Raw genomic sequence first — 14,419 nt, forward strand, 5'->3', positions numbered from 1 at the left:
GTCCACCTCATGTATGAGATGTGATAGATAAATACATTTTTTCTTGCCAATTCTTTTTTTCAATGTAAAAAATAAAAGCAAAAATCCATTTTAAATTCAAACCTCACACACTCTGATAGCCGCTGTCTGTGATAATCGGCACAGACTGGGCTGCGACGGTCGGACAGAGAAACGACATCTGTCTATCCGCGACGTTGTTCATGAAATCAGGAACATCTTTGGTCAAACTAAAGGAGCTCTGAGGCATTTTACTGAACGATTCATCTGGATATTTGCTGAAATTCTCCTCTTTTTCAACGACTTTCTGGCCCGAAAACAAAATGTCATGCTTGTCGGCTATTAGACTTTGGAAGGCTTGGTAGTCGTCCACCATTGCAGGTAAACCGTGCGAGTAAATCGGGTTTAGATCGCTCGTTATCAACTCTTCTGTAATGCCGTTCAGTTTGGTCAAATCGTCATCGTAACTCTCGATTCTCGACACCGCAGCTGAATTTTCACAACACGAAATCGCCGTATTCGTTCCGCTAGAAATCGACGACAAACTCGAGCCTTCCGCGTTAGAATATCGTCCCGAATCGACACTGCTGCACGGTTGGTAGGACATCTCCATGGGAACAAGGCAAGGTACAACTACTGGGAGATTAACCGCTCGCTGCTGTTGAGCTACACTTTCATTTGGGCGATACGCGCTGTCACAAGAAATTTCCGTCTGTGTTAATCCTCCAGTCATTATCTCAACTGGAGAGCTAGGCATGTGAATAGAGTAGGATCTATTATCGAAATCGGACGAGCCGGAATTCATGCGATCAACACTGCTGCCACAAGGGTTGTAGGAGCTAGAGATAAACAAGGTGCTGGCGTTGTTTGGTTGTGGTACTGACTGTGTGTGTGTGTTGTGGTTGTGAGTGAGTGTGAAAGCAGATATTGGGATGATATTGGCGAAGACTTTGCTAAGCGCGTCTTGAACCCCGTCGATGACGTTAGCCGGTTCTGTGTTAGCATAGCTCAAGCATGACGATCCCGTGCTGTTTCCACTGCTGTCCTTCATAGACACTTTGGACCTGAACACACACAGAGAGATAAGAACGTTATTTAAAGCTACAGTGTGTAATTTTGGAGTATTTACACAGAGAGAGATGAGAAAGTTATTTAAAGGTTCTACGAGGAACTTTTTAAATATTTCTGAAACAGTCTCATTTTTCCTCCGATGATCATGAATTACATGTAATAGCAAACGAGACCATCAGTGCAAAGAATGCTATTTTTATATAGTTCTTCTTAATGCCTTTGTCAAGGGTATACGCTCACCCAGGAACAACAGCTGGCGTGGTAAAAACACTACAACTTTTTTCCAAAGGGGGGCGCTAGAATTAACACACACTGAAAGTTCCTCAGGGCACCTTTAAAGCTACAGTGTGTAATATGGGAGTATATTAACCTTATCACTTTGCGTCTGTATATTTCTCTTATACAACCATCTTTAACAGACGTTATCTTTTTTTAAATACTACAAAAGTCTTTTTTGAAAGATATTTTGAAAATAAATGAACTCACCATGTGTCGCTGTCCTTTAGAACGAGAGGCTCCACAGACACAGGGGAGATGATCAGAGGGTCAGGCTTCGAGAACTAAAACAAGGATAAAAAAACGATTTAGAAAATGTTCTAGTCAATTTAACAGAAAACATTTTAAACAACACAAGCCACCACCAAAAAAAGGAAATCTTAAAGGTGTAGTGTGTAATGTCGGAGTGTTAAGAGTTTTCTAGTGGTGAGATTGTAGATGTCAACGCTCCCTTGCTAACCCCTCCCTTTGTGGGAAAAATGTACAGAAGCTACGGTGGCCTTCAAGGCTCGTTACTAAAGATGGCATCATCCACCACTGCCTCAAGTCTTTCCACAATATCAAGTGATGAGGTGAAGATGTATTTGGTTATTTATTCTATAATAGGGGAGAGTGGCCTAAGTTGTGCCACTTTTTACTCAAAGTGACTTTAAAGTGAGGCCTTGACAGTAAAGTCTCCAACTCAAATATGTACATATATTTCAGGGTGTTGTGCATACCCGGCATCAATAACTTTGGACCTGAAATAAACTGTTGAAATATGGTTTTCGGAGAAAAAGTTGTTTTGTGGCACAACTTGCCCCCGGTGTGGTGTAAGTTGTGCCGTTGGAGAGAATACCATGGGGTAAATTGTGCCATTGATATATATCTCATAAAATGTAATGCAAGACAAATCCATTAGACAATCACTTATTTAACGTTTATTTAAAGTAAATAAAGTAGGGCGCTCCGGTGGCGTAGTGGATAGAGCGCGTACCATATTGGCTCCGACCTTCGTTGCAGTGGTCGCGGGTTCGAATCCGACCCATGGACCTTTACTGCAGGTCATCCCCCCTCTCTCTCTGTCTCCCCATTTCAACTCTGTACTATCTAATAAAGCTTGAATTTTCTTAAACAAGGCCTAGCAGATCTAATGGTTTTACCTGCAAAGCTAACAATGACAAAGTCACCATCATCATCTTTCTGGCCATCTGAACTCTCATCAGTGGTGTCGTTAAGTGGAATGGAGATGTCACTCCTTCTGAGCTACTGTAGACAATCACTTTATTTTGGTGACCAGCGTATACAGCCATGCCACTGGCACAACTCTCAGAAATGTACTTTGCACTAGCTGCTCCGCCCTTGTAGAACCAACTGCCACCTGGCATATGCGATTCCCTCTCCATTTCTGCCTTTAAATCATGGCTCAAAACCCATCTGTACACCCTGGTTTTTCCTCCCCATTAACTATCTTACCTCTGCACTACTATCTTTGTTCATATGTGGATGTATGGGCTTTATGTCTTTTATTTTGGTTATTGTTATTTTACCTTAATTTTTTACCTACTGAATGCACTATGTACAGCACTTTGGACAGTGCAAACTGTCATAAATGTGCTTTTATAAATACATTTTACTTACTTACTTACTTATGTACTTATAGCTGACCCCAGGCCCTCTGGCACAAATCACCCCATCCCCAGAATGTTGGATAATAAGCATGATGCAGCAGTTTAGGGCTGACATCGTGCTAACTATATAGACTCAAAGTGTAGCATACTAAAGCACTAAAACATGTCTCAAATGTTTTCAAACGTGTCTATAATTGTTCAGACACAGTAATCAAAAAACCTTGATCATGGAAATTTTACTTTGAAAGGCAAAAAACAGTTTTTTTAGCTTAAATGTGCTTATATCTTATTCCATGTTTCTCCCTTCTTTACAGGATGAGTTTAATGGATGGCTCCTCTTAAATATGTGGTCACATTTCTAATTTCTTCTATGGTTTTCTAGAAACAAGGGGTGGCACAACTTCCCCACCGGCACAACTTAGGCCACTCTCCCCTACTTCTTCTTCTTGGTGCATTTCCCCGGGACGCCCACTATTTATAAAAACATGTAAGGCCGTTAAGTTTGTCTGTTCTGTGCTGCTGTAGAAACATGGTAACACACGCAAAACCCTCATTTCCATATCACCGTCTCAACCGTGTCTGCTCACCTTCTCCTCACTCGGCTTCAAAAGGAGAAATTTGGGACTTGAACATTTGGCGACTGTGTCCCACAACTTTGATTTGAACCTGAAACAAAATGCAAATTATAATATCAAGGACAACACAGAAACACCACAGAAGGGTAACAGAACTAAACATTACAGGTGTGGTGCCTCATTTCCAGTAGATGGTAGAGTTTAGTTTTCTCTTGTTAATTGAAGGTAAGGGTCTGTAGAACAATGTTGGTTTGAGGGGCAAGAAACCAGAATAATTTCAATTCCAATTTTTGGCATTCTCAAGCTTTATTAGACAGTACAGAGTCCAAATGGGGAGACAGAGAGAGAGAGAGAGAGAGAGAGACAGACAGACAGACAGAGAGAGAGAGAGAGAGAGGGGGATGACCTGCAGTAAAGGTCCACGGGTCGGATTTGAACCCGCGACCACTGCAACGAAGGTCGGAGCCAAAATGGTACGCGCTCTATCCACTACACCAACAGAGCGCCCTCATTTTTATTTTTTTTTGCCCATCTTCCAAAATGGCCACAATCAAGGTACGGAATTTTAAATAAGGTCTTAATTCAGGTACAAAAAAAAATCTGGTTTCTTGCCACTTGAACCAAAATTGTTCTACAGACCATTACCTTCAATTTAGAAGAGAAAACTAAATGTTGGCCTAAACTTAAAATGAAAACAACAAAATACCTAGCCACGCATTATCTCTGAATGACTCACTTTACACAGCAGGCGAACACAGCAGCCGTGATGATGACAGCAGCCAGACTCAGGCTGATGATAACAGACAGGACCAGGACAGTAGGAGACGCAGCTGCAAAAAATACACAGACGAAGTTAGTTTAGTACAGGGGTGTGCTAATGGTGTAGTGGTTGGGTTAGAATCCAGCCCTGCCTGTCTGTCTGTCTGTCTGTCTGTCTGTCTGTCTGTCTGTCTGTCTGTCTGTCTGTCTGTCTGTCTGTCTGTCCTCTTCACAGCAGACCCGGGTTAGAATCCAGCCCGGGTCTTTCTCTGCATGTCATTCCCCTCTCTGTTAATACACAGCCTATAGGCTCTGTAAACTGGTATGTATAAAAAGTGGGCCCACCTTAACTATGACATGTAACAGCAAGTGAGACCATCAGTGCAAAGAATGCTATTTTTATATAGTTTTTCTTAATGCCTTTGTCATGGATACACTCAACCAGGAACATCAGCTGGCGTGGTAAAAACACTACTGCTTTTGTCCAAAGGGGGGCGCTAGAATGAACACAAACTAGAAAGTTCCTCAGAGCACCTTTAACTTTGGACACAATGACTGAGTGTGAAACTTACAAGTTGTGAATTCTGTGTGTGCGCTAAAAAGAAATCCAGATACACAGCCTAGGTTCTGTAAACTGGTATGTTAACAAAGGGGGCCCACCGTAGCTAGCGACACACCTGTTTACAGAGCCTAGGCCAGTGTTGCCAACTTAGCGATGTTGTCGCTATATTTAGCGACTTTTCGGCCCCCCTGGCGACTTTTTTTTCAAAACAGCGACAGGCGACAAATCTAGCTTTTTTTTCTAGTGTAATTGGTGAATTTTTCGCCGAAGCAAATATCACTTTTAACGCTTCTCAACGAGCAGCGGGAGCCTCCCGGCCCGTCCCCCGTCACAGAGCACTGACAGACGGCCCGGTCCTTGCGCAGCAGCCCCTCCCAGCTGCGGTCAGAGCAGGAGATACACCTCTCCGCTCGTGTTCCGTTAGCATCACTATTAGCAGTTAGCAGCTTTTCCCACCTCTTCTACAGTCTACGAGTAGTGCAATTCAAAATGTTATGCAGTGCTTTTTTAAACCATGAGCATGTATGATTACTGCTAGACTTAACATTACCACGTTGGTTGTTTATGCGATTGTCACGTTCATAACACTAGAACCTCATCTATTCAAATATTACTGTATAAAACCCCTGTTTACAAATATGCAAATTAGGTGATGACGTCATCTACAAATATGCAAATTAGGCGACTTCTAGCGACTTTTTGGACAGCCAATAGCTACTTTCCTTACTGAAGAGTTGGCAACACTGGCCTAGGCTGTGTATTAACACTGGATAAAAGAAACTTACGGGTTGTGAATTCCCTCTCTTCGCTGCTGTCACTGAATCTAAGGCTCCATTTTGTGTAACTCTTCACGCTGACTGCGTACGTCACACCCGGCTCCAAATCCCGCCCGAGTATTTCATAGTATTTCAGCCCGTTAACCTCAGACAGGTTTTTGACGGATACAGTTGTTACCTGTTAAAAAATAAATACATTTTCAAAAAAAAATTCATCTTTCAGGCTGCTTCCAGATTCAGAATATTGTCAATTGAACTTCTAAAGCACTTACATCAACTAAACTTTCCATAATCATTCTCAGCACTATTTTGAATGTTATTACAGAAGGATTTGTGATTTATGAGACATTTTCTTCTTAAAAACATGATGAAAATTAATTTCTGCACATCGTATTTTTTTTTTTTTATAAAATGAAAAAATTCGGTATCCAAAATCTGTTCTGTAAAAACTTTGAAAACTAATATTTTGTAAAAATAAAACAAAATGTATCTCTATCCTGGAGCTTTATCCATCATCATCTTAAAAACTCAAAAATCTGTCTTTCATGTCATTTTTCTGTCAGACATTCACACTGTCAAGACCTCCTGATGGCGAAGGCAAAAAGTCTTCATGTCTTTGAACGTGGCAGGATTGTATCTAGACATTCCCCTATCCCCCTGCAGTGTGTAGACTTAAAGCTGGGGTATATGATTTCTGATTGGTCAAAGTTAACATGAGTTGTACACTTTGACCAATCAGAGCGAGGCTCCGATTCTCTGTTCTTATTGGCTGTTGGGACTGTCCATTCACTTTGGCACGACTTTGTTGGTGTAGAGCGTGTCAGGGAGGGACCATAGGGGAGGGACCAAAGAGAACTAGTGGAGCGATTGAGGTATTTGGATTCGAATCTCTATCCCAACTGCTATTTTCTACCCAAATCCTCCACCCCAGATTTAACCATTCTAGCACACATTACCTTCTCTGCTGATCCTTTCTTATAGTAGCTAACGTTAGCGGTTAGCTCCTGGTTCACAATGCCTTCCATGTGTGTGTCCCATGTGATCTGAAAGTTCCCGTCCGATTCCTTCACTTCGACGATTGTTGGAGTTTTGGGCTTAACTGTTAAAACAAGAGAAATGTAAAAAATATATATGTGTCTTTAAACTATTTGTCCAGTCTGGTTTTACACTGTTAAAGGTGAAGTCAGCGATTCTGGAGAACGCTTCTTAATACACAGCCTAGGCTCTGTAAACTGGCATGTAGGTAGGCCCCACCATAGCTAACAACATACCCGTTTACAGAGCCGCCTAGGCTGTTTATTAACACTGGATTTTTTCAGGACATACACTGTATGGACAGATACTGGATCATGAGGAGATATTCAGTGACTTTGACAAAAAAATTTATTGACCACAAATATTCTCCAGAATCGCTGACTCCACCTTTAACGCTCTTGCACAGAGTGTGCGTGTGTGTGTGTTTACTATTTGTATTTCAACATTTGATTTCAAACCAGGGCCGGCGGTAGCCAGGGGCCAGGGTGGGCTGTGCCCACCCAATCAAAAAAATAATATATTTTATTTTTATTTTTTTATTTTTTTTTAGGTGGAAGTCCAGACCCACTATCGGACGGACCTGTTCATTCGCTGTCCAAGAAAATGTCAAATAAAATTCAGACAATTAATTAATACTAAAGAATTTACCATGCATTGCTTCTAATTGTATTATTGGGTGGGCAGGACAGCCTGCCTCCAAGATACCCACGATTACCCAATACCAATACCCTAACCGGTGGAAGAAATCATTTATGCCTGCTGCCATCAGTCTGGTCAATGACCACATGTAAATATGTGATCTGTTTGTGTTATTTGTTGTCTTATATGTTCTATGTTTGCCATCTTTCTCTACTGCTGGCTGTACAACAAATTGCCCCTCGGGGATAATAAAGATACCTTGAACCTTGAACCTTGAACGTTGAAGATTCCTCAGATTTAGCCTCTTAATTTTCCTCTCAAAGTGCACCAGATTCATGCATTTCACTTTAAAAAGGTAAAAAAAAAAACCCGGGGGGGCATACCCCCGGACCCCCCTAGCAGGGTCGTGACCATAGACGTCGATTACGGGGGGGGATGAGGGGTACATGTACCCCCCACTTTTCGTCAAGACTCATTTTGTCCCCCCCACTTTTTAAGCCGGACATGGAGTGCGTCCAGCCGTATTAAAACACAGCGTCAAGGTCTCTCTCTCTCTCTCTCTCTGTGCGCGCGCGCTTAAATGTCCGCTGCCTGTCTAGTCGACACCAGAATTGCCCATTGGACTTGTACATACAATGTGTGAGAATTAACGTGTGTGTAGGCATATGTGTGGGCTAATAAAAGAGGGAGAGAGATAAAAAGGTGAGAGCAGAATAAAGCAAAGCAAAAGGGTTTCCTTGACCGCTGCCTTAAGCCCCGCAGTGTTTACTCACGTTCGTCAGCTGGTTTGTTTCTTTTTCCTTCCGTCAGCTGTTCTGCTGCCTTTACGCACGGCGGGTGGAGACGAACCCAAAACAACAAACAGCGGAACTCGGCGGTGATAAGGAAACAATAGTCTACACTTAAGTTTAACAATAAACTTCATAAAGACACACTTAAAATAACGATCTCTGCCCATACAAAAAGCACTGACTTGGATTATTAAGTGGGAGTGCGAGAGGTCCGGGGTTCCAATCCCAGATGATCCCCCACTTTGTCACGACCCTATTTATTTATTTATTTATTTTTTTTTATTATTATTCTTCCGGACAATTACACATAATACATCATTTTCTCATTGCATATTCATACATATTACTTTGTGTTATCGTCCGAAGGGAAGCAGGAGAAGCCAAAGGCTTATCGGGTCCCGCCCCCACTGCCATAAGATTCAGATACACAGATACACAGCTACTACAGTAAGAACATTTTTTTTTCTTTTTTTTTAAGAAGATTCATTCTAATACACAGATAATTTTAGGTCTCTATTTTCCTCTCTGCCTGTGACAATGCAGATATGGCCTTGTCCATTTCTTCTCTAGTAGTCTAAACACATCTGCAACAGTATTCAAAACAGTCAGTGTGTCTGCTGACCTCGACTACAGTCCCATAACATGCAGTGTATTTACAAATTCTTCAGTCAGAGAAAGTCTTCCAATTTTGAATCGGTTGTTCTGAACACACAGCTGATAATTAACATTTATCTTTCATTTGAATTTCAATCGTCACACATTCCATTAGGTTATCAATAGCAGAGCACATTTTATTTACGATTTCAAACCTTATATTTTGACACAAACCAGTTTAAATCCCTTTAGTTCAAAGTCCATGCTTTTTGCCTTCTTTAATCCTCGTCCCTCCGGAATTGATCCAAATCCTCCTCCGTTTTGATTTGCACAATTTTGGCTTCTTCGGGTGTAGCTCCATTCATTTTGATGAAGATTCTTCCATCTCTCGTCCAAGTTTGTTGGACCTGTCCACATTTTTTTAACCCTCTCGCTTGGTAGGCCAGATAAGCCTTTCTCTTGGTTAAATTTTCACTCATTCCAATTTGTTCACCTTTAAGCTTCTTGCCTTGACTGAGCAGATTTATCTTATGCTTTCTACTCACAAATTTCAGAATGACAGCACGCTTTTTGGCGAATTTTCCCTTCGGGAGAAGAAAACAGGACTCCACGTTCTCTAGATCCAGATTAATGGCTTTGCTTCTCAGAAACATTGCCACTTGTTTTTCCACCGTTACATTCCCTGTATCGCCCTCTTCTTCTCCATTCCCGGCACCTGCATACGACCTTGGTTTAATATCCATTCCAGTTATTATCACATCTCTGTTTTTTGCTTGTTGTTCTTGATCATCAATTTTATCTCCAAGCTCTTTCAAGAGCTGATCTTTCTTCACATTGACGGCTTGAAGTTCCTTCAATTCGATCATCAGTGGCTTCAGACCAGCAGCAACTTTCTCTTTGATTTTTACATCAAAACGCCCAATCAATTCGTCAACAATCCCAGCCAGTTCAGCCTTCCGCAGTGCTCGCTCCGTCTCCCTCTCACTTTTTATTTCTCTCTTCAAATCTGCCAACATTCCTTTCTTCAAGTCTGACAACTGTTTTTTCATTTCTTCCGCAAAAACTTTGTCTTCCTCCATTGCCTTATCAGTGGTTTTTCCTTTTTTGGACATCTCCAGAGATTTTCAGAGATTTTTAATGCTGTGAATCTGAGTTCTCCGCTGCTCTCAAAAAATAGCTCTTCACCCCTTTAGCCGTGACAAGGAGAGAGAGACAAGGCAGTACAACGTTTTAACAGGTTTATTTTCCATACAAAGGACCAAAGAAAGGTGCTGCTAGTGGTGAGACCAGTGAGTGGTGATTGTGAACTTTTATGCCTGCTGCGGAGGCTCTCCAGGAGCTCCCAATCAGCCCAATTGGGCACCCGCAATACAAAACACAAACAATAACAGCAGCAACCAACACTAAAAGGGCAGGAGGCCGTCAGTGATATTGGAAATAGTTAAGTGAATGCGCGGACACTCTACCGGGGGGGCGCGAGGAGGCTACGCTACGGGATGGGGGGAAAAAAAATAAATAAAAATTAAATCTTAAAAAAGAAATTAAAAAAAAATCTTAAAAAAAATAAAAAGTTGTCAGCGGCTGCTGCCGTGAGCCGCTGCCCGTTCAAGAGCACTCACAGGCGGTTAGTCTCTCAGTAGCCTCCCGCAGCAGTCTCAGCCTGCAGTCAGAGCAGAGAGGAGACCCACTCCGCGTCCAGGCTGCACAGCACATTAATCGCAGGTAGCATTTTGAGCTAAATCTGGCCACTTTCCAAATCCTCCGGGCGACTTTTTTTTGTCAAAAGCGACTAGTGACAAATCTACAGACTTTAAATGGTGTTATTGTACACTTCTGTGGTGTAGGGTTCGTCTCAACCACCGTGCTAAAGGGTGCATTAAAACAGCTGACGGGAGGAAAAAGAAAAAGGCTCTCGCCTTTTTTATAAGCCCGCCCGCTGTTTATTATTAATATAACGGCCCGTCATCAGACACATGAGCCTGATGGTTTTTGCACATCGATCGCTCCATCAAGTTATCCAACTTGCCTGTTTGTCTCCCCCACTTGTTTAGCCAAATCGACGTCCATGGTCGTGACCTTGGCTGGCTACTATTTTCACCCAGCTGGACATCGGACCCAATAGTGGAAAGACTATCTATCTATATAGTGTGTATAGTATATAGCTCTGGACTACCACCATCCAGGTTGCCCAGTCCCAAAGCTTTCTCTTCAATCAGCTCAGGCTGCCTACAGTTAATACTGCGATAAAAAATTATATATAATATATATTCTATGTTATTCATAAACATTTTCGAAAAAAAACATGCAAGAATCAAATCTCCCACACAGCAACACTCAAAGTTTATTTGCATATTGTGTTCTACACAATTCACAGTAAATGTGCCAAAAAGCAGACGCAGAGATCTTACAAGGGCAACAAAAATTTGGCGCTCGCATCTTCGGTCTCTCTGTCCAGTGTGCCCACCTAAAATTTCTACAGGCCCACTCTAATCTGACTGTCTAGAACCGGTGACTTGACATTTTCTGCTACCCGTCAGATTTTGCTCCCTAGTGGTTCTGCGCATGCGCATTCCGAAAATAACAATCCTGCGTGAGCAGCCGTCAGATTCTGCTACCTTTTTTTGCTACCGAGTATTTTCTTCAAAACATGTTTTTAACTGCGTAATTATGCTAAACATATGTTTAAATTGTGGCTTTTCTATGTGTTAACTTTACCAGACTAGTGTAAAATAACGTGATTCTGTAGCGGGAGCATTATTTGATAGAGACAATTGATCTCACATTATACCCTACTAAATCTATAATAACGTTATAAAGTAGCATACAAATATACAGCTTTCAGTGTAGGCTACATGGGGTGAGTAGTGGTGTTGTAAATAACGTGATTCTGTAGTGGGAGCATTATTTGATAGTTAATGGGTCTACAGATCAAATACGCTACCAATTACGTGAGGTAGCATTTTCTGATAGGGTAGCATAATTTGATATAGGCTATTAAACACTAACAGCATCAAAATATGCTCCCCATATTACTACAGTGTAGGCTACACTGTGTGTAGGCCTACATAGGGTGAGTAGTGGTGTAAAATAACGTGATTCTGTAGTGGATGCATCGTCTGATGAGGTAATTGTCTATACGCTACCATGACGTAGGGTAGCATTTTCTGATAGGTAGCAAAATCTGACGAGGGAGCAGAAAATGTCAGAACACCGGGCCTGTTTCAAACCGTCAAAAAATGTGTGTTCATTCAAAACCATTTCCAGGTATGAAAATTATTCAAATTAAAAATTTAAATTTGACCCTTTCCTATCAACTGAGTAACCGTGGTTACCCTGCTAAAGCAAACAGACAGAAACCCAGTAACATACTCACTGGTGTCAACGATGTCGATGGTTTTGTTCTCCAGGCTTTCGCGTCCTTTCCAAACGGTTGCTGAGTACGTTAACCCGTAAATGGGCAAAATCTTCACGGAGCAGCAACACCGGCCCGCGTCACACTGCCTCAGAACACAATGCTTCTCCTCCTCTCTGTGGAACACAAGGCAAGTTCATCTGTACAGCACCATGCAGACACAAGGACATTCAACGTGCTTTACAGGGGCATGAAATACATCAAGATTAGACATTAGAAAAACACACACACACACACATACACACGCGCGCGTACGCACCCACGCACACACACGCACACTCAAGAAAACATCAAGATTAGACATTAGAAATTGCAACTGGAAGAGCTGTTTTCGTACACACACACACACACACACACACACACACACACACACACACACACACACACACACACACACACACCCACTCACCCATCGCCGTCGTTTCTCAGCAGAGTCACGTTGACTTCAGCGCAGTTTTTCGCTTCAAAGTTACAAATCATGAGAGACTCGAAGTCGTTGGTACATTCGAGACCTGATCCTGTTAATAACAAACAGACAATGCACGAGCAGGTTAATGGTAAATGGACTTGACTTATATAGCACTTTTTAGCCAATTTCTTATCACCTTATCTTACAATGTTGTTGTTTCTGCATTAGGTGCAGCAAAGGCAAACACATTTGACAGTACTACGTATAATACTGCTATCTCACACACACACACACACACACACACACACACACACACACACACACACACACACACACACACACACACACACACACACGCACACACTCATACACCGATAGCTGTATAATGCGCGCGAGGTTAGTTACATTATGTAGCCTATACAAGACAAGTTTAGACTATTTACCATAAGCAGCTGCAGCAACATGTCCCAGAATAAACAGGACGATCGTTTCCCTGAAAGAAAATCGGACGCAACTTATTTACAAATACAACTTCATTAGCTAAAAATGTGATAGTTTTAGACATACAGTTGGATTTCTTACCTTTCTAACGCCATATTAAGACTGATTAATCCTCTTATTTCCTTAGAAAGCAGCGACGCATCTTAAGCGCGAGCCGTTGTGTGGGACAGACTATCTCTGACTTCCTCATGGAAATCTGTTACTGGAAAATGTTGCGCCACGAATTCTTAGGAAGTGCTCGAGTCCCTCCCACAACAATGAGCGTCACAGGCTCACAGCAGACTTTACCGAGACACACGCACGCACGCACACACACACACACACACACACACACACACACACACACACACACACACACACACACACACACACTGCTGCTGTATTTGTTAATGTGCATATGACAAATACATATCTTGAATCTTGAATATACATATACAGTTTAAAGGTGCAGTGTGTAATATGACATCATCAAGAAAGTTCTACAAAGTTCTAGAATGCAACACTCCCTGGGTAACCCCAACCCTTTAGAATAATAACAGAAGCTACAGTGGCCTTCAAGGACAAGAACAATTCTACATTTTAAACAATGCACCTGATGACATTCCAACTATGACACTTTCAAGATGGCGGCACTAGGCCTTGGTCCAAAATATGCAGAAATATGGACATATAATGAGACCCTTTCTAAGGGAAAAAATATTTCTTAGCTATTATGCACTAAATTAAATGTACTTATGGATATTATAATTACTTTCTACAAAATCTGCTAGGAAATAAAACCCAAAATTCTACACACTGCAGGTTTAAGATCTGGAGTAATTCATGTGTCAGATATTTCATTGTCTGTGTCGCCTCCTGGTGGTTGACAATGAGAATAGCAAGTTCAATCACAATTAGTTAGTGCACTTGTTATACACAGGATAATGAAACATGGAGCTTGATCTTACTATCGATAATACCAAAAGTAAATTATTTCAATTATCTGTAAACAGCTAAAGGTGTTGTCAGCGATTCTGGAGAACGCTTGATGTCCAAATCACTTTTTGTCAAAATGTTTCTATATGTGCTTGTTCTTGTTGTTCTGTTGTGAATAAAATAAAATAAATAAATAAAACGTCCATTAATTCAAGTTTTATTCAGGAGCTTCACCAACGCTGGTGTTATGTTCGTCTGTTGTTGTGGAATTAACTCTATTCCCCCTCTCTCCCTCTCACTTGCTCTTTCTCTCTCTCTCAAAATCAAATAGTCTATTCCTCCCTTTTCTCCCTCTCTCTCCACTTCTGTCAAAAAAAAACACAAAAAGGTGTGATAATGATTTAGGCCGGTTTTCCGTCTTTGCAACTTTTTTGCGTTTTTGTGACTGCGTTTTTACTCTTTCACTCTGTTTCTCTCTCAATAATTCAATTTCAGTT

General features: G+C 41.5%; 1 protein-coding gene across 1 annotated transcript in view; it reads right to left on the minus strand.

The window, feature by feature from the left end:
* The window catches only part of LOC307253680 (uncharacterized protein), a 15,040-nt gene extending 1,843 nt beyond the window's left edge, over positions 1-13,197 (minus strand). The window contains exons 1-10 of the mRNA XM_080031807.1: positions 13,089-13,197; positions 12,950-12,999; positions 12,507-12,615; positions 12,059-12,213; positions 6,583-6,725; positions 5,636-5,804; positions 4,266-4,359; positions 3,542-3,620; positions 1,555-1,628; positions 1-1,061 (exon numbers count right to left, since the gene is read on the minus strand). The exon at positions 1-1,061 is cut by the window's left edge and continues 1,843 nt beyond it. Of these exons, the coding sequence (XP_079887933.1) occupies positions 104-1,061; positions 1,555-1,628; positions 3,542-3,620; positions 4,266-4,359; positions 5,636-5,804; positions 6,583-6,725; positions 12,059-12,213; positions 12,507-12,615; positions 12,950-12,999; positions 13,089-13,102 (1,845 nt within the window). The 5' untranslated portion in view covers positions 13,103-13,197 and the 3' untranslated portion in view covers positions 1-103. The remainder of the gene's footprint in view (positions 1,062-1,554; positions 1,629-3,541; positions 3,621-4,265; positions 4,360-5,635; positions 5,805-6,582; positions 6,726-12,058; positions 12,214-12,506; positions 12,616-12,949; positions 13,000-13,088) is intronic.
* Positions 13,198-14,419: the final 1,222 nt, after the last annotated feature.

The sequence above is a fragment of the Ammodytes marinus genome (assembly GCF_949987685.1).
Source record: "Ammodytes marinus genome assembly, chromosome: 1".
In the NCBI taxonomy this organism is placed as follows: Eukaryota; Metazoa; Chordata; class Actinopteri; order Uranoscopiformes; family Ammodytidae; genus Ammodytes; species Ammodytes marinus.